This window comes from Ranitomeya variabilis, chromosome 3, assembly GCF_051348905.1.
Source record: "Ranitomeya variabilis isolate aRanVar5 chromosome 3, aRanVar5.hap1, whole genome shotgun sequence".
Lineage (NCBI taxonomy): Eukaryota > Metazoa > Chordata > Amphibia > Anura > Dendrobatidae > Ranitomeya > Ranitomeya variabilis.
This window is the reverse complement of record NC_135234.1, coordinates 232,196,485-232,222,804: the sequence shown is the minus strand read 5'-3', so window position 1 is coordinate 232,222,804 and position 26,320 is coordinate 232,196,485. Positions and strand designations below refer to the sequence as shown.

General features: G+C 45.3%; 1 protein-coding gene across 1 annotated transcript in view; it reads left to right on the top strand.

The window, feature by feature from the left end:
• The window catches only part of LOC143815708 (glutathione S-transferase Mu 4-like), a 37,522-nt gene extending 11,416 nt beyond the window's left edge, over positions 1-26,106 (top strand). Inside the window, exons 4-8 of the mRNA XM_077295232.1 lie at positions 21,621-21,702; positions 22,171-22,271; positions 24,647-24,742; positions 24,869-24,979; positions 25,877-26,106. Coding sequence (XP_077151347.1) covers positions 21,621-21,702; positions 22,171-22,271; positions 24,647-24,742; positions 24,869-24,979; positions 25,877-25,966 — 480 coding nt within the window. The 3' untranslated portion in view covers positions 25,967-26,106. The remainder of the gene's footprint in view (positions 1-21,620; positions 21,703-22,170; positions 22,272-24,646; positions 24,743-24,868; positions 24,980-25,876) is intronic.
• Positions 26,107-26,320: the final 214 nt, after the last annotated feature.

Below are 26,320 nucleotides of genomic sequence, written 5' to 3'. Positions count from 1 at the left end.
AACCTGTAAAAGTGATATCATTACTTTCAACTATAACTTGGTAATTGCTGGCTAGTTACATTTTTTTTTTCATAGGATTAGTGAATAGTACATAGTTATGTCCAGAAATGTTTGGACAGTGACACTAGTTGTGGCATTTTAGAGGTTTACCAAAACATAAGCTACAACAATACAATCAATATGGGGTTAGAATAGACTTTCAGCTTTTATTTAAGAGCATTCACATCTAATTGGAGTAAGCTCTTTAATATGTTACTGCCTCTTTTTAAAGGGTCCAAAAGCAATGGCTGAGTCAATCAACAGATATCAACCCCATCGAGCATGCATTGCACATGTTTAAAGGGAACCTGTCAGCTGATACATGCTGCAAAAACCATGTATTGGCCACTGACTGTAGGATCACAGCCATATTATTATTATTATTATTATGATGATTTATTATAGCGCCATTTATTCCATGCCGCTTTACATGAGGGGTATACATAATAAAAACAAGTAAAATAATCTTAATACAAGCCACGACTGGTACAGTAGGAGAGAGGACCCTGCCCACGAGGGCTCACAATCTACAAGGGATGGGCGAGGATACAGTAGGTTAGGGTAGAGCTGGTCATGCAGCGGTTTGGTCGATTGGTGGTTACTGCAGGTTGTAAGCTTGTCGGAAGAGGTAGTTCTTCAGGTTCTTTTGAAGGATTTGGTGGTAGGCAAGAGTCTGATATGTTGTGGTAGAGAGTTCCAGAGTAGGGGTGATGCGCAAGAGAAATCTTGTATACGATTGTGGGAAGATGAGATAAGAGGGGAGTAGAGAAGGAGGTCTTGTGAGGATCGGAGGTTGCGTGCAGATAAGTATCGGGAGACGAGGTCACAGATGTATGGAGGAGACAGGTTGTGGATGGCTTTGTATGTCATGGTTACGGTTTTGTACTGGAGTCTCGGGGCAATGGCGAGCTAGTGAAGGGGACTGGCAGAGGGGAGAGGCCAGGGAATAGCGGGGAGGACAGGTGGATTAGTCGGGCAGCAGAGTTTAGAATAGATTGGAGGGGTGCAAGAGTATGTGCACACATTGCGGATTTGCCTCTGGAATTTTTTGTGTGGATTCTGCATCTCTTGGCAGAAAACGCAGGTGTTTTTTTTTTTTTTTTTGCGCATTTGTGATGCGTTTTTGTAGGCGTTTTTTAAAGCTAAATAAAGATGTAGTATTGAGCAAAATAAATTGTGACGTCACTTCTTGTCCAACCTCCTCTTTTACATTTGTCCAACCCACACTCCATTACACACATAGACAGATATAAATATAGATACATAGATCTATCTATCCATAGATATATGTATGGATAGATATATCTATGGATAGATGTAGATAGATATATGGATAGTTTCTATTTAGGCTACTTTCACACATCAGTTTTTTTTCCGTCAGGCAGGATTCAGCAAATTTTTTTTTAAAAACGGATCCGTTGCAAATAGTGAAAAACTGATGCAACTGATCCGTTTTTTTTGAGAGAGAACGGAAAATGCGCATGATTTGAATGTAAAAATGCATGAAAAACCGGATTCGGAGGCCGGATTCATCATTTCATTTCCCATCTGTTTCATACATTTTTCACCAGACAGAAAAAACGTTCCTCTGTACTTTCTCCGTCCGCCGGAAACAGCTTTTTTGACGGATCAGGCAAAAAACGGATGAAACGTGGCCATCAGGTGCAATCCGGCGCTAATACAACTCTATGAGAAAAAAACGGATCCGGCGGAAAAAAAACAGATCCGTTTTTTTCAAAACTTGCCGATTTGTGCTTGACGGCAAAATCCTGATGTGTGAAAGTAGCCAGATATATGGATAGATATATCTATCTAGATATATCCATAGATATCCATCTATAGATATAGATTTATCCATAGATATATAATAGCAAGGCCGATGTTGATTAATGAACATGTTTAAAAAAAAAAAAAAAAAAAAAAAAAAAAAAATGGCGTAGGCTCCCGTGCAATTTTCTGCGCCAGAGTGGGAAAGCCGACGGCTGGGGGACAATATTTGTAGCCTGGGAAGGGGGTAATACCCCTGGCCCCTTCCCAGGCTATGAATATCAGCCCGCAGCTGTCTGCGTAGCCTGTACTGGCTATTAAAATAGGGGGGACCCCCCCACCCCCAAAAAATGACGTGGGGTCCCCCTATATTTTATAGCCAGAAAGGCTACGCAGACAGCTGTGGGCGCTGATATTCATAGCCTAGAGAGAGGCCGTGGAATGATACCTTCTGTCATTGTGTCGTCAGAGCCCCTGGAGAGCGGTCGCATCAGCTGATGTGGCTACTCGCCACGGGAGATCGTTGTGGGACACTCGTATTAATTGGATATCTGCGGATCAGGGAGTATAATGTTTATTTTAATAATTTTCCAGGACGTTCCCCTGACAGCACACTGGAGGACGTCCCCTCCTCCTTGCAGGGACAGGAAAAAACACACGAGAGGTTAAAAGGTCCCATTCCGCCCCCTTTCCTTCAGTGTTTTTCCTGTCCCTGCATGGAGAGACACACGAGAGCAGCGCGCGTGCGAAGGCTTACCGGAGGGCTCAGGGGGATCGTGCGGCTGGTCCAATATCCTTCCCCCCCCTGTCTAACGGCCCAAGGCAGAAACTTCCCAGTGGGGAGTCCCTCTGCCACAGAGACCAGTCGAGCGGACGGGCTCCTGGGTAGAGCCGCTTCCTCCCGGTGGGGGGCTCTCGGCTCGGGCGCCAGGAGAAGAGGCGCCAGAACTATGTGTTCCATACAGGAACACGGAGGAGTCGGCGGTAACAGTGCGGAGGGTCACTTCCGGTGACGTCAGCGGAGGCCCAGCGTACGTTCCACATCGTGGAACGCGGAAGTAAGTGGGAAAATAGCCGTCCTCACTTCCTGTGACGTCAGCGGAGACTCAGCGTGCATTCCACATCGTGGAACGCGGAAGTAAGCGGGAAAATAGCCGAGGTGACTTCCGGTGACGTCAGTGGTGCATCCGGGCTGGCGTTCACAGCGTGGGGGGCGGCAGGTGCCAAATTTGATTGTCACGTTCAGGCTGCCTAGTGTCCACATGTACAGGACCTGCGTTCATACGATCGGTGGCGCTGACTTTGCGCAGAAGCTTCAGCTCCAAGAAGGGATCATGTGCAGGTGTTAGGATGCCTGAAACAAAGGAAGACATTGAAATCAGAAGTGAGGATGTCGGGGTAAGTGTGCATAGCGCAAATACACCTGAACTCACATATAGACACTAAGCCCAGTCCCTATTCTTGTATTATTAGGACAAGGATATCCCACAAACACTCCTTCCAACGGCAAAAAAGCCAGGCAAGGCCTTGGTAAAATCTAGCCGTTGCTCCATGTGCCGTGTAAAGCTTCCAGAGGCGTACAAAAAAGCACTCTGCAGCACCTGTATTTCCAAGGTTGTAAGAGAAGAACAACCAACGTTATTATCTGAGATGAGGAGTTTAATCAGGGAAGAAGTACAAGCTTCCTTGGCTACCATAGCACAACTCCAGTCCAGGTCTGAGCCGCAAGAGACCTAGATGGGACCCAGAGCAAGAAGGCATTGATAAATCGTCAAATGAAGATTCAGACTTCAAAAGCTCAGATCAGGAAGAGGGAGAACTTCCAGTGGAAGAACAGGATCAAGGAAGGAAATACCTCTTCCCAGTGGAAGACACGGAAGATTTAGTGCAAGCGGTGAGGAGTACTATGCAGTTGAAGGAAGAGCCGCGTCCAAAATCCAGACAGGATCTGATGTTTGGAGGTCTAACATCTCAGAAGCAGGCGGTATTCCCTGTAAGCGAACATATCTGGCTGATGATATTGCAAGAATGGAAAGAAGCAGAACGTAGACTAGTGATGTCCCGGGAATTTAAGGACCGTCTACCATTTGACCCTGAGGATGTCAAAACATGGGAAGAAATCCCTAAAGTCGACGATCCTGTGGCTAAAGTTACGAAGAAGACTTCTATTCCCTTTGAGGATTCGTCAAGCCTCAGGGATGCCATGGACCGCAAGGCGGACATTCTCCTACGTCGGGCTTGGGAGACGTCGGCAGCCCTGATAAGGGCAAATATTGTGGCGACTTTGGTAGCAAGATCCATGTTCATATGGATGGGGCAGTTAGAGGAGCATTTGGTTAATAAAACCCCACGGGCTGAAATAATTTCTCCCCTTCCCATTATAAAATCAGCTACAGCCTTCATGGCTGATACTTCAGCCGAATCTGTGAGATTTGCGGCTAGAAATAGCTCTTTATCCAATGCAACCCGTAGAGCCATATGGCTTAAATCCTGGTCGGGAGATTACGCCTCTAAAAATAAATTGTGTGCCATTCCCTTTGCAGGATCCCGGGTATTTGGACAGGCATTAGATGACATCTTGGAGTTTGCGTCGGATAATAAGAAGAGATTCCCTGAGGATAAGCCCAAAAAGTTTCATCCTTTTCGGAGAAGGCCGCCACCTCGTAAACAACCCGAATACAGAGAACAGTGGAGATCCAACAGAGGGTCCTATAAAGGTTCCTATACTCAGAACAGAAGGGGAAGAAATTCCCTTTTTGGGTCAAGCTCTAGACCTAGGAGGCAATGACGCCATAGGTATAGGGGGCAGGCTCAGGTTTTTTCTCAGCAACTGGGGTCAGATCACACAAAACGAGTTTGTCTTAAACATAATATCCAAGGGCTACAAAATAGAACTTGTATCTCCTGCACCCCAAAGGTATATCTCACCGAGAACTGTGGCAGCCGACTCTCCAATGTTCTCAGACCTTCAGGAACTTTTCAGCTCCCAGGTCATAGTTTGGGTTCCCGCATCAAAAATAGGCAGGGGTCACTACTCTTCCCTTTTCTCAATCCCAAAACCGTCAGGGGAAAGTCGCACCATCATAAACCTAAAGCCATTAAACGCTTGGCTCAAATACAAGCGGTTCAAGATGGAATCCATAAAATCAACTATCCATCTCATAGACAAAAACTCAGTAAGGCTAGGTTCAAATTGCGTTAGGGCAATCCGTTAAGCGCATAGCGCTAGCGGATTGCGCTAACGCAATGTTTCTCTAGGGTCCGCGTTCGCCGTCCCCACTAGCGCAGATCCCCGTCACAAAAGAACGGCACATCGCTAGCGCGTGCCGAAAATGGCATGCGCTAGCGATGCGCTACAGGCACAAATCACATTGCTGTCAATGGGTGCGCTAACGGACCCGTTGCACGGCGTTAATTGCGACATTTTCGCCTTGCAACAGTTCGTTAGCGGTAACGCAATGTGATCCTAGCCTAATGTGCACTCTCGACCTGAAGAGTGCGTATTATCAGGTTCCAATTCATCCAACCTCTCAGGAACTTCTGAGGTTCTCGGTAAGTTTATCGGATCAGACCTGCCACCTCCAGTTTCAATGTCTCCCATTTGGTTTGACTTCAGCCCCAAGAATATTCACGAAGCTGATCGAAGAAGTTGTTGCATACCTAAGAAACCAGGGAATTACAATAATTCCTTATTTAGACGATTTTCTCCTGGTGGCACGATCAGAAAAAACTTTACTCCTACACAGAGATCGAACCATAGCGGTGCTGGAACACCTGGGATGGGTCGTAAATCGGAAAAAATCTCATCTAAAACCCGAATCTCGGAAGGTATTCCTGGGAGTGCTTCTGGATTCAACTTGCAGAGAGTCCTTTCTGCCAAAAGAAAGACAGGAGTCAATGAGAAAGATGATCATAGAGTTCCTGAAAGGTCGAGTTACCATAAGATCAGCCATGAAGATCTTAGGGAAAATGACAGCCTGTATCAACTGTGTCAGGTGGGCCCAAGCCCACTCAAGACCATTACAAAGACAGATTTTATCGGTCTGGGATCGTTGCCAGGTGTCTCTGGACAGACGGATTCAACTATCAACAACAGTAAGAAGATCATTACGGTGGTGGACACAACCCAACAACCTAAGGACAGGTGTTCCATGGATTCCGACTGTGTGGTAATCGCCACAGACGCCAGTCAGTGGGGATGGGGAGCACACCTGGAAGGACGATTTTTTTCAGGGCAAGTGGCCCAAGGACATCAGCCACAAGTCTTCAAATTTCAGAGAACTTTCAGCAGTTTGGGAGACCCTAAGACGAAACCAGTCACGGCTAAAAAAACAAGCATGTAAAGATTCTAACAGACAACATGACAGCAGTGTCATTCCTGAGACACCAGGGAGGTCCCAAGCACAAAGCACTTCAAGATCTAGCACAAAAGATATTTGCCTGGGCAGAGAACACAGTTCTGTCAATTACATCAGTGCATCTAGAAGGGTCTCAGAATAACCTGGCCGACTACCTAAGCAGGAAGAAGGTCTGTCCGACAGTGGGAACTAAACCAAGAAGTTTTTCAACTATTATGCCACCATTGGGGAATCCCCCAAGATAGATTTGTTTGATACAAGGGAAAATTCAAAGGTGCCCAGATTCTATTCTCTCAACCCTTCAGACATGCCAGAAGCAGTAGATGCCAGAAGCAGTAGATGCCTTAAGCCAGACTTGGGACGAACCACTATGCGTTTCCTCCATTGGCACTCATTCCGGTGGTGCTCAGTAAAATTCAGGAAGACCAAGCAATAGTTCTGATGATTGTGCCATTCTGGCTGAAAAGAAGCTGGTTTCCGTTGCTGGGATCCATGACAACAGAGAACCCAATCAAACTCCCTCTATGGAAGAACATCATTTATCAGGGTCTTGTCTTACACCAAAACCCAGAAAGGCTACACCTTTCAGCATGTATCCTGAAAGGGACATGTTGAAAGCTCGGGGTTTATCAGATGAAGTAATTTCAACTATCCAAGCGAGTAGAAAACCGGTAACTTCGGCAATTTACTACAAGATCTGGAAGAGATTTTGTATGGAAGGTGGCGGGTCTACCGTGTTACCAGATAACCCGGACATTCCCAGATTTCTGGATTTTCTGCAATCTGGATTCAGCATGGGGCTTAGGCCTAGTATCCTTAAGGTACAGATTTTGGCCCTCAGCACTTTCTTAGATTATCCTTTAGCTTCACACCCATGGATAATTAGGTTTGTTAAAGCCATACAGAGATTGCGTCCCACCGTTAGACAATTAGTTCCCTCTTGGGACTTAAATTTATTCCTCAGGGCTCTATGTAAAGATCCTTTTGCCTTAGGAGAAAATATGCCTATTTCAGTCCGTACATGGGAAAACAGCATTTCTAGTAGCAATTACGACAGCTACGAGAGTGGGAGAAATTCAGGCTCTATCTATTAGGGATCCCCTACCTTCAGGTTCGCGATGATCACATAATTTTAAAATTAGACCCATCGTTTATCCCTAAGATGGCTTCAATACAAAACCGAAACCAGGAGATAATTTTACCATCTTTCTGCGAAAACCCCTCGAATACAAGAGAACAATCATTACACTCCCTGGATGTCAGACAAGCAGTGTTAGACTATCTAGAGGCCACTAATTCCTGGAGAAGAGACCCTAACCTATTTATCTTGTTTGGAAGTAAAAATAGGGGCAAAAAAGCTTCTATAGCTAGATGGATCACAACAGTAATTTCTAAAGCCTACTCATCAGAAGGGGTAGATTGTCCAGCAGGAATTAAAGCTCATTCTACTAGGGCTATCTCCGCATCATGGGCTGAACGAGCGGGTGCGTCGTTAGAACAAATATGTAGGACCGCAACCTGGGCCAGAGTGAACACATTCTGTAAACATTACAAACTTGATGTATTAGCAACCCAGCAAACGTCATTCGGGAGAAAAGTTCTCCAAGCAGTTGTCCCACCCTAAAGGAGTTCATCTGGTATTCTCCAGTGTGCTGTCAGGGGGACGCCCTGGAAAATGGGTATTAGACCTACCGGTAATTCGGTTTCCAAGAGTCCATCCTGACAGCACCGTTACTTGCCCCCCCCCCCCCTATATATACTATTTTCATATGCTGTAATATGATGTGGTTAATAAAAATTCTATTTGCATCTATCCATGAGTGGTACTTGTCAAAACACTGAAGGAAAGGGGGCGGAGTGGGACCTTTTAACCTCTCGTGTGTTTTTTCCTGTCCCTGCAAGGAGGAGGGGACGTCCTCCAGTGTGCTGTCAGGATGGACTCCTGGAAACCGAATTACCGGTAGGTCTAATACCCATTTTTTTCAGGTGAGCAAGGGCTTCGGGGATCAAGGTGATGGTGAGTATGTACTGTATATGTACTGTATGTCTATATGTATGTGTGTATGTACTGTGTATGTTGTATGTACTGTATTTTGTATGTACTGTATGTGTGTTTTTTTTGTGTTTTTTTTTAACATTCAACACATTAGCCGGATGATTGGACTACTAGTGTCCCATCATTGGCTAATGTGTCATTCACTGTCACTGTAGCAGGCATAGCCTGATGGGTAGTCCCATCGGATGATGCCTACACACGCCCCGCACAGAACCCTGACAGGCCTGCAGACACATCGGCAGACCCACTGACAGCCCGCTGACCCCGCCCGCACACACATACACGCACACAGTCTCCGCCCACACACTCCCTCCTCCCGATCTGCAGCGTTTCATCCGCAGCTAAACCGCAGATCTTTTTTACATCTGCGGATGTGCCCGACTCAATGCAAGTCAATGGGTGCAGAAACGCTGTAGATCCGCACAAAGAATTGACATGCTGCGGAAAAAACGCTGCGTTTCCGCGTTTTTTTGTTTTTTTTTTTCCGCAGCATGTGCACAGTAGATTGGGTTTTCCATAGGTTTCCATGGTACTGTAAACCACATGGGGAAACTGCTGCAGATCCGCAGCGTCAAAAACCGCAACATGTGAACATGGCCTTAGAGGGGAGGCCACACTGCTGGAGGTTGCAGTAGTCAAGGCAGGAGATGATGAGGGCATGGACTAGGGTTTTTGCAGATTCTTGGTTTAGGAATGTACGGACAATGTACGTGAAATATATATTTGAGTTGAAGTCAGCAGGAAGTGGAAAGGGCTTGGATATGTGGTTTGAAGGAGAGATCATTGTCAAGAATTACCTCGACACAGCGAGCTTGTGGGACTGGGGAGAGTGGGCAGCCGTTTACTGTAATGGAAGGTCCGTTGGGGAGGTCGCGTTAGATGGGGGGAAAGATTATGAATTCTGCTTTGTCCATGTTAAGTTTTAGAAATCTATTAGAGAAGAAGGATGAAATAGCTGACAGACATTGAGGGATTCTGGTTAGTAGGGTGGTGATATCTGGTCCAGAGGTGGTGTTCTGTGTGTTGTCGGCATAGAGGTGATACTGAAAGCCGTGAGATTCTATGAGCTTTCCAAGGCCAAAGGTGTAAATGGAGAAGAGTAAGGGCCCTAGGACTGAACCTTGCGGGACTCCAACAGATAGGTGAGGAGGTGGTGTGTGAGGGGGAGACGCTGAATGTCCGGTCTGTTAGGTATGACGAGATCCAGGATAAGGCCAAGTCTGTGATGCCAATGGATGAGAGGGTCTGTAATAATAGGGAATGGTCCACTGTGTCAAAAGCAGAGGACAGGTCCAGGAGGAGGAGGACAGCGTAGTGTCGCTTGCTCTTGGCAGTTAATAGGTCATTTGTGACCTTAGGGCAGTTTCAGTGGAGTGGTGTGACCGGAAGCCAGATTGTAAATGGTCAAAGAGGGAGCAGGAAGAGAGATGGGAGGACAGTTCAAGATGGACGTGTTCCAGTAGTTTTGATGCATAAGGAAGAATTGATATAGGGCGATGGCTAGATACAGAGGATGGGTCAAGAGAGGGCTTTTTGAGGATAGGTGTGATTGAGGCATGTTTAAAGCTTGAGGGGAAAACACCAGTTGTTAGGGATAGGTTGAAGAGATGGGTTAGGGTTGGGATGAAGACACTGGCGAGGTTTGGGATGAAGTGAGATGGGATCGGGTCAAGTGCACAGGTGGTGAGATGCGATCTTGAGAGTAGAGTCGAGAGTCTAGTCGAGAGTCTATCTTCTGTAATGGTGGAGAAGTTGCTTTTGGAGGTGGAGGGCTGGACAGTGGGGGAGGAAGGGCTCTGGGGGTCGTCGACCAAAACTGTATCGATCTTTTGCTTGAAAAATGAGGCAAAGTCTTCAGCTGAGTGGGGAGGGAGGAGTTGTTGGGGGACGGAGGAGAGAATTGAAGGTGTTGAATAACTGTTTAGGGTTGTGAGACAAGGAGGATATGAGATGAGAAGTTGGTTTGTTTAGCTGTGGCGAGTGTGGCCTTGAAAGTAGTGAGGGACTGTTTGAATGCGATGAAGTGCTCGTTGGAGTGGGATCTTTTCCATCTCCGCTCAGGAGCCCTGGAAGCTCGCCTCAGTTCTTTGGTCAGGCTGGTGTGCCAGGGCTGTCTGTTTTGCGAGCTTTGGTATGTGTCAGAGGGGCAACAGATTCCAAAGCTACAGCTATTGTGGTGTTATATAGAGCGACAGCGGAATCTGCATTGTGTAGGGAACTTATGTCTGTAAGAGGGAGGAGGGATTCAGTGAGTGAGTGTAGATCAAGGTGTTTAAGATTTCTGCGAGGGTGTGCAAGTTTGTGGGTTGGGGATTGTAAACAAGGAGTGACGAGGGAAGAGAATTTGAGTAGGTTGTGGTCAGAAAGAGCAAGAGGTGAGTTAAGGCCTCGTCACACATAGCGAGATCGCTAGCGAGATCGCTGCTGAGTCACAAGTTTTGTGACGCAACAGCGACCTCAGTAGCGATCTCGCTATGTGTGACACGTACCAGCGATCAGGCCCCTGCTGCGAGATCGCTGGTCGTGTCGGAATGGCCTGGGCCGTTTTTTGATCGTTGAGGTCCCGCTGACATCGCTGAATCGGTGTGTGTGACACCGATCCAGCGATGTCTTCACTGGTAACCAGGGTAAACATCGGGTTACTAAGCGCAGGGCCGCGCTTAGTAACCCGATGTTTACCCTGGTTACCAGCGTAAATGTAAAAAAAAACAAACAGTACATACTCACCATCTGATGTCCGTCAGGTCCCTCGCTGTCCGCTTCCTGCTCTGATTGAGTGCCGCCGTACAGTGAGAGCACAGCACAGCGGTGACGTCACCGCTGCGCTCTGCTCACTGTACGGTGGCTCAGTCAGAGCAGGAAGCAGACGGCAAGGGACCTGACGGACACCGAAAGGCGAGTATGTACTGTTTGTTTGTTTTTTGGTAACCAGGGTAAACATCGGGTTACTAATTGCGGCCCTGCGCTTAGTAACCCGATGTTTACCCTGGTTACCCGGGTGCTGCAGGGGGACTTCGGCATCGTTGAAGACAGTTTCAACGATGCCGAAGTCGTTCCCCTGATCGTTGGTCGCTGGAGAGAGCTGTCTGTGTGACAGCTCCCCAGCGACAAAACAGCGACGCTGCAGCGATCAGCATCGTTGTCTGTATCGCTGCAGCGTCGCTGTGTGTGACGGGGCCTTTAGAGAGGTTAGATAGGGAGCAGAGGCGGGTGAAGATGAGGTCCAGTGTGTGGCCATCTTTGTGGGTGGCTGCAGAAGACCATTGAGTGAGGCCGAAGGAGGAAGTGAGAGCTAGAAACTTAGTGGCAGCTGAGAGGAAAGTGTCAATGGGGATGTTGAAGTCACCCAAAATGATAGTGGGGATGTCAGCGGAGAGGAAGTGAAGTGGTCAAAGAAGGTTGTGGCTAGCCCTGGGGGGCGGTAATTGACAGCCAGTTGGAGGGGGAGTAGATGCGCACAGAGTGCACCTCAAAGGAAGGGAGGGTAACAGAGGGTGGTAATTGGATTGGGGTGAAGGAGCAGTTATCTGACAGGAGAAAACCAACTCCTCCACCATGCTTGCTGCTGGGGTGGGGTGTGTGGGAAAGATGGAATCTACCATCCGAAAGTGCAGCAGGAGAGGCTGTGTCAGAAGGGGTGAGCCAGGTTTCAGTGATAGCGAGGAAGAAAGGGTGTGAGTAATGAAAAGATCCTGGATGTAGGAAAGCTTGTTGCAGACAGAGCGAGCGTTCCACAGAGCTCCTGTTAGTGGGACTGGGGAAGCGGGGGCTGGGCAAATGGGTATAAGATTAGAGAGGTTATGGAAATTTGTGATAGCATGGATGGGAGGTAGAAATGACTGTGGGGATGTGGTGAGGAGGACCAGAATTTGGAGAGATATCACCAGCAGTGAGAAGGAGCAGAGAAAGTGTTAGCAGGAGAGGGCATGAGGTGGTTGTCTGTGTTTGGAGAAAGAGGATTGTATGTGGAGGAACAGTTCAGAGGAGGAGGTGAGATGAATGGGGAGGATTGAAGAAGAGATGAACAGTTCCTTAGTAGGTGTAGGGATTAGGGGGGTTATTAGAAAGTGAAGGATTATAGGGGTGAGAATGAAAACAAACAAACATTGTTTATGCTACTTTCACATTTGCGTTGCGTCGGGCGCAGGTTCGGCGGCGCATGCGTCATGCGCCCCTATATTTAACATGGGGGCGCATGGACATGCGTTGTCTTGCGTTTTGTGACGCATGCGTCATTTTTGGCACAAGCGTCAGGGCGCACAGGACTCTGCATGTTGCTTTTTTTTTCCGCCGAAAATCATGCCAAAATTGGATGCATGCGTCACAAAAAGCTGCGTTTTGCATGCGCTGTGCGTTGCGTCGCCGACGCTGCGCCGCACAACGCAAATGTGAACGTAGCCTTACTATCCAGTTCCCTTCTGGTTCAATTCTGGAATTAATTCTGATCTTCACACTTATAGGCTATGTGCACACGTTCAGGATGTTTCGCTTTTCGGCGGTTTTCCGCTGCCAAAACGCTTAAACACTTAAATTAAGCATCCCATCATTTTTAAGCATCCCATCATTTTTGATGCATTCCGCAATTTTTGTGACCATGCAGCTTTTTTTTTTTTTCAGGGAAAAAAAACGCATTGTGTAAAAAAACGCAGCATGTTAATTAATTTTGCGGATTTTTCGCAGTTTTGCAGCTATATTATTGCATTGGGAAGCTCCGGGGAAAAAAACGCAAAAAAATGCGAGCGGATTTCATGTGCACATAGCCATAGGCTATGCTGAAGTCTAAGAGTGCTTTTAGCGCTCGAAACGCGTCCAGCGATTTGATGGTTGTTTCCATCCTTATTTTGTGATCCATATTTTTTGTAAGTAGCTTTCCAATTTTTAAAGATGTTTGAATAAAATTTCTGAAGATTTTACTCCTGGAGCTGGATTTTTTTCTTTTCTCTTGCTCATAGCCATAGGCTACACACTGCAGACTAAAGTCTTGGCAGACTTGTGCTATGCAATATATGTGCTGCAAAGTTAAAGGGGTTGTCCACTACTTTCGATTAACCCCCCAATGTATCCCCCCCCTAATGAATTGTGCAAATACCTTCCGTTGCCGTTTTCGCCTGTGAGCGGCACTATTCCGGCGGCTGAGTCCAGGTCACGTGACGCCCCAGGCTGCAGCCGCTTATTTCCGCCGATTTCACGTCAATTTCCAGACTCTGGAAATTGACGTGACGTCAGCAGCAGGCGTGACCAAGGCTCCACAGGCAGCAGTCACTCATCAAGAGTGACTGGGCTGTGGGCGGCGCTGGGGGCTGCAGGGCTGTGCTGGGGGCAGGCGGGGCTAGGCAGGGATGATTGTGCCGGGACTCTGCGTGCCGGCGTCGGTATGTGCGGGCCGGCGCCAGGGGTCTGTGTACCGGCGCCGGTATGTGTGGGCCGGCGACGGTATGTTTGTGCCGGCGGTCTGTGTGCCGGCGCCGGTATGTGCGGGCGCTGGGGCTCTGCGTGCCGGCGCCGGTATGTTCGCGCCGGTATGTGCTGGGGTCTGGTGCGGGGCTGTGCGGTGGTGGTGGTGGCGGCGGGGGTGCCTCTGTGTGCAGGCATCGTCCGATGGGACTACAAGTCCCATCGGGCTCTGCCTGCTACAGTGACAGTGAGTGACACATTAGCCAATGATGGGACAGTAGTAGTCCCATCATCCGGCTAATGTGTTGAATGTAAAAAAAAAAAAAATACATACAACACACCATGTGACATGTAACATGTGGCAACTTGTGACATACAGTGACATGTAACATGTGGCAACATGTGACATAGTGACAGGCACCATGCGACGATATGCAACATGTGACATGCACCATGCGATGACATGCGACATGCACCATGTGACGACATGCACCATGTGACGACATGCACCATGAGGCTACATGCACCATGCAGCGACATGAGGTGACTTGCAACATGCGACATGCACCATGCGATGGCATGCAGAATGCAATGACATGCGACGACATGTGACATGCAACATGCGATGACATGCAATATACGACATGCAACATGCAATGACATGTGACATGCAACATGCCACATACAGTACGTACATACATACAACAGACATGCAGTACATGTAACATAGATTACATACTCACCATCACTTGTCACCTTGATCCCCCGAAGCCATTGTCATCTGTAAAAAATATTAAAATAATAAACAAACACTATACTCCCTGATCCGCAGAAATCCAATTAAAACGAGTGTCCCTCGACGATCTCCCGTGGAGAGCAGGAGCATCTGCTGATGCGACCGCTCTCCTGGGGCTCCAGGAATACAATGGTGGAAGGTATCCTTCCACAATGTATTCCTCACAATGTATTCCTACGCCCCTGTGGGAAAATAGTCCCTAGTCTCACTTATGGCATTGCTGTGTGAAAAATTTACCCAGGCAGCAATTGCCATAAAGTGAGACTTTGTCCTAAGGTAACCTCTCAGTGATGCACTGCAGGAGCCATTGTCTCCTGTCAGTGTGTCACTGAGGGTCCTATAGAGCATTGACATCACCCGATGTCACTGTTCTATAGGGGAGATCGTCGTGGGACACTTGTTATTAATTGGACTACTGCGGACAGGTAGTATACGGTTTATTTTACGTTTTTTGCAGGCGCTGAAGTATGGGTAAATGAAGAATATTAAAATACTTTTTTCCTAATGTGTGTGTTTTATTAACCCTTTATTAGTATTGGATTACTAATGGATAGGCGTCTTATTGACGCCTCTCCGTTATTAACCCGGCTTAATGTCACCTTACAATAGCAAGGTGACATTAACCCCTTATTACCCCATATCCCACCGCTACACAGGAGAGGGAAGAGGGGCTAAGTGCCGGATTTGGCGCATCTTACAGATGCGCCATTTCAGGGGCGGCTGCGGACTGGTATTTGTTGCCATGGGGGTCCAATATCCATGGCCCCTCTAGGCTATGAATATCAGCCCACAGCTGTCTGCGTAGCCTTTCTGGCTATAAAATATAGGGGGACCCCACGTCATTTTTTTGGGGGGTCTCCCTATTTTAATAGCCAGTAAAGGCTATGCAGACAGTTGCGGGCTGATATTCATAGCAGGCTATAAATATTGTCGGCTTTCCCCCTCTGGTGCAGAAAATTGTGCTGGAGCCCACAATGTTTTTTTCCGTTTTTAATTAAATTAAACGCTCATTAAGGCCTCTTTCACACTTGCGTCGGTACAGGTCCGTCGCTATGCGTCGGGCCTACGTACTGACGCACGTTGTGAAATTTGTGCACGTCGTGGGCAGCGGATGCAGTTTTTCAACGCATCCGCTGCCCATTCTGAAGTCCGGAGAGGAGGGGGCAGAGTTTTAGCCGCGCATGCGGACGCGACGGACAAAAAAACTTTCACTTGAACATTTTTTTTTTCATGCCAAGGGTCCGCCAAAACACGACGCATCTGTTGCACGATGGACGCGACGTGTGGCCATCCGTTGCGATCCGTCACTAATACAAGTCTATGGGTAAAAAACGCATCCTGCGAGCACATTTGCAGGATCCGTTTTTTTCCTAAAAAGACGGATTGCTAAAAACGCAAGTGTGAAAGTAGCCTTAGAAACATTGGCCTTTCTATTATATATCTATCTATATATATTTATAGATAGATATATCTATAGATACATAGATGTTTCCATCCATATATCTGGCTGCTTTCACACATCAGGTTTTTGCCTTCAGGCACAATCCGGCGAGTTTTGAAAAAAACGGATCCATTTTTTTTCTGCCGGATCGTTTTTTTTCTCATAGAGTTGTATTAGCGCCGGATTGCGCCTGATGGCCACATGTTTCATCCGTTTTTTGCCGGATCCGTCAAAAAAGCTGTTTCCGCCGGACGGAAAACACATACAGCGGAACGTACAGCGACGGATCCGGCAAAAAACGTATGAAACTGATATGTGAAATGATGAATCTGGCCTTGGAATCCTTTTTTTTTTTTTTTTTTTTCATGCATGTTTCCTTTCAAATCATGCACATTTTCCGTTTATTTATTTGTTTCCAAAAACTGCATCAAAACCGCACCAAAAACAGCATCAAAACCTGGTGCAGTTTTGGGTGCAGTTTTGATGCATTTTTTATGCAGTTTTTTGCACGGTTTTGATGCATTTTTTAATTTGCTTTTGGTGCGGTTTTTGCGCAGTTTTTATGCGTTTTGGTGCGTTTTTGAAAGCTAAATAAAATGTATTGAACAAAAAAAAAAGATTTGTGATGTCATTATTGTCCAACCTCCTCTTTTACATTTGTCCAACCCACACTCCATTACACACACACACACACACACACAGACAGATAATGATAGATGAAATGGATAGACAGATCTACATATAGATGGATCTATAGATGCATACATCTATCTATTCATATATCTAGCTATAGATATATCTGGATAGATATATCTATTGATAGATGTATGGATAACGTAGGGTGTGTCCACTGTCCAGATTACATCCGAATTGGCTGCAGATTGGATGCTGCGTACTTGTAGTCCCATCGGATGATGCCTGCACACACCCCAAAAGACCCACCCGAACAGCCCCGCACACACCCGAACAGCCCCGCACACACCCACCGCCCACATTCCGCCCACACACTTCCCTCCTCCCAAACTGGACCCACATCCGCATCTAAACTGCAGATCTTTTTTACATCTGCGGCTTTTCTGCGGATGTGCCCGACTCAATGAAAGTCTAAAGGTGCAGTAACGCTGCAGTTCCGCACAAAAGAAGTGACCTGCTGCGAGAAAAAAAAGCTGCGTTTCGGTGCGGCTTTTTCCGCAGCATGTGCACAACAAGTCTGCGGCTCCCATAGACTTACATTGGTTGTGCACTACACTGCGGATTTGATGCAATTCTGTGCGGCAAAAAAACGCTGCGGATCTGCAATCAAATCCGCAACGTGTGCACACAGCCTTAGCATTTAGTGAACCTAGCAAAAAACAAGTGTGGGATTGCACTTTTTTTGCAGTTTCATTGCACTTTGAATTTTTTTCACATTTTCTGTTACACGACATGGTAAAACCAATGGTGTCGTTCAAAAGTAGAACTTGTCCTGCAAAAAATAAGCCCTCACATGGCCATATTGACGGAAAAATTATGGCCCTGGAAAGAAGGGGAGCGATAAACGAAAAAAGCTCCAGGGGTGAAGGGGTTTAGAAACATGGATATGGACATATCTATGGAAATAGACATAGATGTATAGATATATCTGTATGTATTCATCTATCTATCTATCTATTCTCTATCTATATCTGTCTATCTATCTGTGTGTGTAATGGAGTGTGGGTTGGACAAATGTAAAAGAGGAGGTTGGACAGAAATGACATCACAAATCTTTTTGAAGATAGAGGGAGATGAGGGAGGGGTTGGGGTGTGTTTTGGAGTGGGTGTGCCAGGTGCCGAGTTACAGGCGAGTGCAATGCATCATGGAACTTGTAGTATTAGAGCACAGTAAGTCAGGAGAAAGGAAGTTGTCGATTAACCCCATGAGAGCTGGATCCAGCACTAAAGATGTGCTGCTACAGCATGATTAAAGGTAATATTGCTAAAATAAACACAGTAGATGTTTTCAGTGGCACATAATAGCAAGATTTATGAAAAAAAAAAAAAGTTATAGTAGTGGACAACTTCTTTAATTCAGGTGTGAAGCACCTGTTCATCTTAAGGCCCCGTCTCACTAAGCGATTTACCAACGATCACGACCAGCGATACGACCTGGCCGTGATCGTTGGTAAGTCGCTGGGGAGCTGTCACACAGACCGCTCTCCCCAGCGACCAACGATCAGGGGAACGACTTCGGCATCGTTGAAACTGTCTTCAACGATGCCGAAGTCCCCCTGCAGCACCCGGGTAACCAGGGTAAACATCGGGTTACTAAGCGCAGGGCCGCGCTTAGTAACCCGATGTTTACCCTGGTTACCAAAAAAAACAAACAGTACATACTCGCCTTTCGGTGTCCAGGTCCCTTGCCGTCTGCTTCCTGCTCTGACTGAGCCGCCGTACACTGAGAGCAGAGCGCAGCGGTGACGTCACTGCTGTGCTCTCACTTCTCACTGTACGGCCGGGAGTCAGTGAGAGCAGGAAGCAGACGGCAAGGGACCTGGACACCGAAAGGCTAGTATGTACTGTTTGTTTTTTTTGGTAACCAGGGTAAACATCGGGTTACTAAGCGCGGCCCTGCGCTTAGTAACCCGATGTTTACCCTGGTTACCAGTGAAGACATCGCTGGATCGGTGTCACACACACCGATTCAGCGATGTCAGCGGGGCCTCAACGACCAAAAAAAGGTCCAGGCCATTCCGACACGACCAGCGATCTCGCAGCAGGGGCCTGATCGCTGGTACGTGTCACACATAGCGAGATCGCTATGGAGGTCGCTGTTGCGTCACAAAACTTGTGACTCAGCAGCGATCTCGCTAGCGATCTCGCTATGTGAGACGGGGCCTTTAGTCAGAGAATTAAGAGTGGACCAGATGCATATAATTAAGCCAAAGTAAACAAGGTCATAAATGACACTGGGGTAATGCAGGGGATGTTTGAAATACATACTATGTGAATACTAGGAACAGAAGTAAGAGTCTGTGTGGAAAGTTGGGTGATGTACCATTAAAGGGGAATGTTGCAGGATAAGCAGCCGATATTGTACGATTAAAGGGGAATGTTGCAGGATGATAAGCAGCAGATGTCAGCAAGCAGATATTGTACCATTATGTTTGTCTCTAAAACGCTGCAGCGTTTCAGAGAAAAACACACTTTTAATAGCTGCCAGGGACCGAGCAATTGACTAGTGATACAGGCAGGTACCCTGACAAGCCTCTGCCTATACCCTCATGTAGTCAAAGCAGCAGATGGGGAGAAGCCGCCAGGGACCTGCCTGTACTGCTAGTCAATAGCTCAGTTTGGTCACTGGCAACTATTAACTGTTGCTTCTTTAAAGGGAACCTGTCACCCTGTTTTTTTCCGTATGAGATAAAAATACTGTTAAATAGGGCCTGAGCTGTGCATTACAATAGTGTATTTTGTGGACCCCGATTCCCCACCTATGCTGCCGAAATACGTTACCAAAGTAGTCGTTTTCGCCTGTCAATCAGGCTGGTCTGGTCAGATGGGCGTGGTGTCTTCCCCCAGATCTTGCTTAGTTTTCTGTTGGTGGTGTAGTGGTGTGCGCATGCCCAAGTCCAGAATCCACTGCACAGGGGAGGGAAAAAGAGCGCGATCTGCGCTATTCCCCTGGTGATCGGTGGGGGCGGCCATCTTCCTGTGGCCGCGCGTGCGCAGATCGAGCGCTCCATCTGTGCACGCGCGGCATCCCGCTGCCATTTTCCTGAAGCCCCGGGCAGCAGAGCGCTCGATCTGCGCACGCGCGGCTACAGGAAGATGGCCACAGGAAGAATGGCCATTGAAAAATAATTATTTTTTTATACAAAATAGTTTTTATTGAATAAAAGTGCCAAAACACAAAAAAAGAGATAAATTGGGCATTGCTGTAATCGTACTAACCCGAAGAATAAAACTGCTTTATCAATTTTACCACACGCGGAACTGTATGAATGCCCCCCTACAAAAGAAATTCTTGAAATGCTGGTTTTTGTTCATTCTGCCACTCTTTACCCCCCCCCCCACCCCCCCAAAAAAAAGATCAAAAGATTTCGTGCCCAAAAACTCTTCCCACAAAAAAACAAGACCACACATGACTCTGTAGACCAAAGTATGGAAAAATTATAGCTCTCAAAATATGGTGATGCAAAACTATTTTTTGCCATAAAAAGCATCTTTAGTGTGTGACAGCAGCCAAACATAAAAACCCATTCTAATGCCTTTTTCACACGTCCTGATGTTTCCAGTACCGTGTGTGTAATATTTGCGGCACACGTGTGGCATGCATGTGCCGCATCGGTACCACAAGGACTGGTGCCAGGGAAGAAGCGTTACAGTTATCGTTGTTCCCCGGGGCTGGGTGCTGAACACGAATCATTCTCTCCTGCTTATGCCGATCGCCGGAATGATGAGAGCAGTGTTGAGCACCGGGGAGCAGCGCTTACTGTAAAGCTTCTTCCTCGGCGCGGATGCGTGTCACATGGATGACATCCATGTGTGTTATGCGTATGCATTTGTGCTGGATGTTTTATGCCCAGTGCTGACATTAAAAAACGGACATATCTTCGTGTTTTTCTCACGGGCACACGGTCCGTGGAAACACACTGACATGTGCACAAGACCCTTTCACTTGAATAGGCAAATAGCGCTCCGTTCCTCCAGAGTCTCTCCTCATGGCTGCCCAATGGTATAAAATTCTGTGACGCACCAGTGGTGTCAATATGATCACTGCACCCCTAGATGAATTTGAGGTGTAATTTGTAAAATGGGGTCACTTATGGAGGGTTCTGCTGTATTGGCACATCATGGGCTCTCCCAGTGGGTTATGGCACCTGCAAACCATAACAGTAAAATGTGACGCTCCTTCCCTTCTGAGCTCTGCCATGCGCCCAAACAGTGGTTTACCCCCACATATGGGGTATCGGCGTACTCAGGACAAATTGTACAACATCATTTGGGGTCCAATTTCTCCTGTTGCCCTTGGGAAAATTAAAAAAAAAAAAAAAAAAAAAAAGGATCTGAAGTATTTTTTTTTAATTTTTTTTTAAACATTCCAAAAATTCCTGTAAAGCAACGGAAGGGTTAATAAACTTCTTGAATGTGGTTTTGCGCACCTTGAGGGGTGCAGTTTTTAGAATGGTGTCACTTTTGGGTATCTTCTGTCACTTTGACCCCTTCAAAGTGACTTCAAATGTGATGTGGTCCCTAAAAAAAAAAAAAAAAAAAAAAAAAATGTAAAAATGAGAAATTGCTGGTCGACTTTTAACTCTTAACTCCCTAGCAAAAAAAACCTTTGCTTCTAAAATTGTGCTGATGTAAATTAGTCATGTGGGAAATGTTACTTATTAAGTATTTTGTGTGACATATGTGTGATTTAAGGGCATGAAAACTCAAAGTTGGAAAATTGCGGAAAAAAAATTTTTGTTTTGTTTTTTTCCACAAATAAATGCAAGTCATATCAAAGAAATTTTACCACTATCATGAAGTGCAATATGTCACGAGAAAACAATGTCAGAATCACTGGGATCTATGGAAGCATTCGAGTTATTACCTCATAAAGGGACAGTGGTCAGAATTGTAAAAATTGGCACGGTCATTAACATGCAAACCACCCTTGGGGGTAAAGGGGTTAGTTTTAAATGATAAATAGTGGCATGCAGAGCCGAAATTGCGGAAACTCAGTCACTGTCAAAATATTTCTGGACCTAACTATGTATATTACATCCTTGCTGGAGCTAATACAAGTTTTGTATCACACAGTTGCCCTACCTTTTTGATGGAGAAGTTAAGCTGACCCAGAGTAACGCTATTTTGCGCTACATTGCCTGCAAGCATGGCTTGTGTGAGTATGGACTTCTAGTCTTATTAAATGTAGAATTGCAACTTTTTTTTTTTTTTTTTTTTCATTTTAAGGTGCTATAGTCTGGGACAGAGTCATGTGTTTGCAAATATAGATTTGTTTTTCCAGTTTTTGAAGTGATCTCTATTAATTTTTTTTTTCTTTCTCTATTCATTTGTACTAAGCAAGGCCATTCATGTGTATTGGAAATGTGGCTGTAAGAATGCCTTTTGCATACTCGCAGTCACATGACCTCTTGCTATTTGTAGCTGGTATTGGAAAGTCATCACATCGTGTGCTACGATCAATATGAGGATTTGCAAGTCTCCAGTCACATAGTTACTGGAGACTTGTGTGAAAGGTTTGGACAACCCCTTTGAAAACATGAGCTGAGCATTTTGTACTCAGGTTCATGGTATCAGCTGTCACCTAAGCACGGTAAGAGCCCTCTGTGATTACTGTGTTTTGCAGGTGCTAATACCGAGAGTGAAAAGAGCATTGAGTCAATGCTGGAAAATGAAGCCATGGATTTTCGGATGCGGCTTGTTTATATTTCATACGACCCCAAGTTCGTAAGTAAAACCTAAAGAGTTAATATTAATACCGCACTTATAATTTGTGCTCATGAATACCATCAATGTCACATAACCAAAAATAAACAACAAATGCTATATTGTTCATAATATATGCACAAGTGTGGTTTTATGGAAAACTGCTCAATTGTGCAAATTACTTCTACCTACCGTAAGGGGTCATGCCTGGGGTCCTGCTTCACATCCAGTTTTTAGAGAAGTGTCCTGTGTTGAATGCAACTGTGCTCATAGTGTCCCATGCAAAGTGCACAATCAAGGTTCAAGTAGTGCTAGATGGAGGAAACCGAGCACTTCTAAAATGCGTAGGACCAGAAGCGGACTTCGATGACCACAGACCAACTGCTCGTATTCAGGTTGTGATGTCACATGCCAGGAGCTCTCCTCTCAATCCTATGATGTGACCACCATACTATTGGCCAGAGCACATCTGTTGACTAGTAAACCTTCATCCAGCAGTGGAGCCCTGATGCTACTCAAATAGTGGACCTTCAGTTGACCTGCATTGTGCATTTTGCATGGACATTAAGTGTGCTTTTACATTCAATGCAGGACTCTTATCTAAAAGCTGGATGTGAAACTGGACCCTAGGCAAGACCATCTACAGTAGATGGAGGTAATTGACACAATTGCAGCTGCAATTATCTACAATCTGTTTTCCATTAAACACTTGCATTTATTATGGTAAACATTTTTTCTTATTTTTGAATTGTATTCATGTGCATAGAAGTATTAACGCTTTTATATAACTTATAGACTTTTTTTTACCGGATCCTGTTTTTAATCCAGTGCTGCAGTATATTTTACTAGTGTAAATGCCCATTGTAATTTGTTTTTAAATCTTGCATTGGGTTTTTATAGACCATGTAAATGCATTGAGTCCTGGCCGGCGCTTTCTGAAACTGTTAGGATGTCTAGAGGATGACGAGGCATCCCAGCAGCTTCAGGCTCTCGTACATCGTTTATTTTGCTCAAAATATCTTTTAGGAGTTCTCCTCATAACTTTACACATGGGGAAGAAATTGTGGCATTGCAGAGGTCACATTTTCTTTATGTAAAGAAATACGACCATTATTTTACACTAGATGGTGGCCCGATTCTAACGCATCGGGTATTCTAGAATATGTATGTATGTATGTATATAGCAGCCACATAGTATATAGCACAGGCCATGTAGTATATAGCAGACAAATACTACGTGGCCTGTGCTATATACTATGTGGCTGCTATATACATGCATGCATACATACATACATATATATTGTGCAATATCCGATGAGTTAATACAGGCCACGCAGTATATAACACAGCCAACGTACTATATAACTCAGCCCACGCAGTATAGAACACAGGCGACGTAGTATATAACACAGGCCAAACAGTATATGACACTGGCCACGTAATATATAGCACAGCCCACGCAGTATATGACACAGCCCATGTAGTATATAGCAGTGTGGGCACCATATCTCTGTTAAAAAAAAAAAATATTTAAAATAAAAAATGTTATATACTCACCCGCCGGGATCCAGCGAAGCTGTGACTAGATGCACGCGGCTGCCGCCATCTTCCGTTCCCAGGATGCATAGTGAAATTACCCAGATGACTTAGCGGTCTCGCAAGACCGCTAAGTCTTCTGGGTAATTTCGCAATGCATCTCTGGGAACGGAAGCTGGCTGAGGCAGCGCGCGTCTCGGCGGACTACGGAAGGTGAGAATAGCAGGTTTTTTGGTTTTTTATTTTTAACATTACATCTTTTTACTATTAATGCTGCATAGTAAAGAGTATGGAGCGGGCACCGACTGGACGGAAGTAGGAAGGGACTAGTGAGTGACCCAGGGGTGGGGAACATCGTCTCTCCAGCTGTTATAAAACTACAACTCCCAGCATGCCCTAGCAACTTGCAGCAGTTGAGGCATGCTCGGAATTGTAGTTCTCCCACAGCTGGAGGGCCAAGGTTCCTGACCCCTGGACTAGTCGGACTGTGCCAGTCGCTGATTGGTCACGGCAGTCAGGACAGGCAGCTGGCTAGACCAATCAGCGACGTGGAATTTCCAGGACAGACAGACGGAAGTACCCCTTGAATACAAATCAGTTTATCACACAGAACCTATGATACAATAGTAATTCATGTGTGTATATAAGGAGTTGCTGTGCATGCAGTTGCATTATGTAAAAGAAAATATTTGGCATTTTGTTTACATTTTTATTTTTTTGGGGAGGGTGGTGAAATAATTTTAATCCATGTCACCCAGCCTTATGATATATGATTAAGTAGCACTCTTTATGCCACACATCAATTTGCCTAGACTATGGGCTTGGCTGCAGAAATAATCGTTAGACTTTCAATATTTCAGGAAGAGCTGAAGGGACCATACCTTGAAAAGCTCCCGACTGTATTGGCAAGATATTCTAAGTTTTTGGGGAAAAGACACTGGTTTCTTGGGGACAAGGTAAGTCCATTATATTAGGGTATTTCTTAGGCAGATGCTTTCATGCCCATATAGTGTATACTTCTGTCTTGCTGGTAAATATATACATCACGATTTACATTTGCTGCATTTGCATCTACCCCAAAGATTACTTTTGTTGACTTTCTGATGTATGATGTCCTGGATCAACACCATATATTGGATCCTACCTGCCTGCAAAAATTCAAGAACCTGCAGGACTTCCATGCAAGATTTGAGGTACATTTTATTTTTATGCCTCTAAATTACAGAAGCGGTGGGAAGCCAAACATTGATCCTTCCTCTTTTATGCCAGGACAATTCTCACACTTTTGGAAAGCACAACTTCATGACATACTTATTTGCTTCATGGAGTTGATAAATTGGTCTTAGATTTGCAACTGCTAAATATTTTTACTCCTTGAGAAGGAAAAAATAAAAACAAAAAAGAAAGCCTTCCTGTTCAGTATGTGACCTTCTGAAAGCCTATGATGATTCCAATGTTTACCAATTTGCAGTGAATATTTCTACATTTTATTTTTTATTCAATCTTCACTTCAGACCACCTGTGAAAGTACAGCAGCAACATTTTGAATGTAACCACCCATTATTTGGCATAAGATTGCTCCCTTTTTTTCTCTCCTAGACAGTTGTCTTGATGTCACTCTGTGGTTTTATGCCCCTTATAAAGGACCGATGCTGGAATAGGTGTTCGCCAGGAGTGTGTAACATGGGTGAACATTTAACCTGCAGGTCACTAAAAATCTTGTTTTGTATTATTTTGAAATCTTTATAAAACCAACTTCACACATCTGCAACTCATTGTTGTAGGAGGTGGGGGACCTGACCGGAAATGAACCTCTCAAAAGCCTACAAAGCTGTAGTTTAAGGTCAGGAGACCGTGGACAGGCTTGGCATCTTGGGCTATTTACAGACCTTGAAATACGGTTGTCTGAACTTGGCCTAAATATTCCAAAACCATGGCTCTACTGGGTAATGTTAGTAGGAAATGAAAAGGTAAAAAAAAATTGAATCCCATCCTCTTTAAGGACAGTGGGTGGGGACATGTAGTGTTTCGCTTTTAGTTTTAAAATGGTTGCTTTATTTTATTTACTTTTTTTTTTTCATTTCTTTCAGGCTCTGCCAGCGATTGCTGCATACATGAAAACACCCCGTTTCATAAGAAACCGTATTAACAACAGAATGGGTTCATGGGCCAACAAATAGTCTTGCACAACATATTCTGCCACTTATTTTACTGCCTGTTGGCTTCGTTCTGCATATTGCAAGTTTAAAATGTTTTGTTCCAGTTCTTTTTTTAGCTGAAGTGTAAACCTCATGAGCAATAAATAAATAAATAATTGGCAGTAGTGTGAATTATTCTGATGAGGCTTTGGGACACACAGAATCGGCATATTGAAAGATTTTTGTCAAATTCTTTTGTTTTAAGTTAGAACGATCATAATGATGTAGTTTGAAAAGTCTTGTATCTGTATTGTGAAAATGTTAACACCTTGATCTAAACTGCTTTACTAGAAATCTCTGTATAAGGCTGCTGTCACACTAGCAGTATTTGGTCAG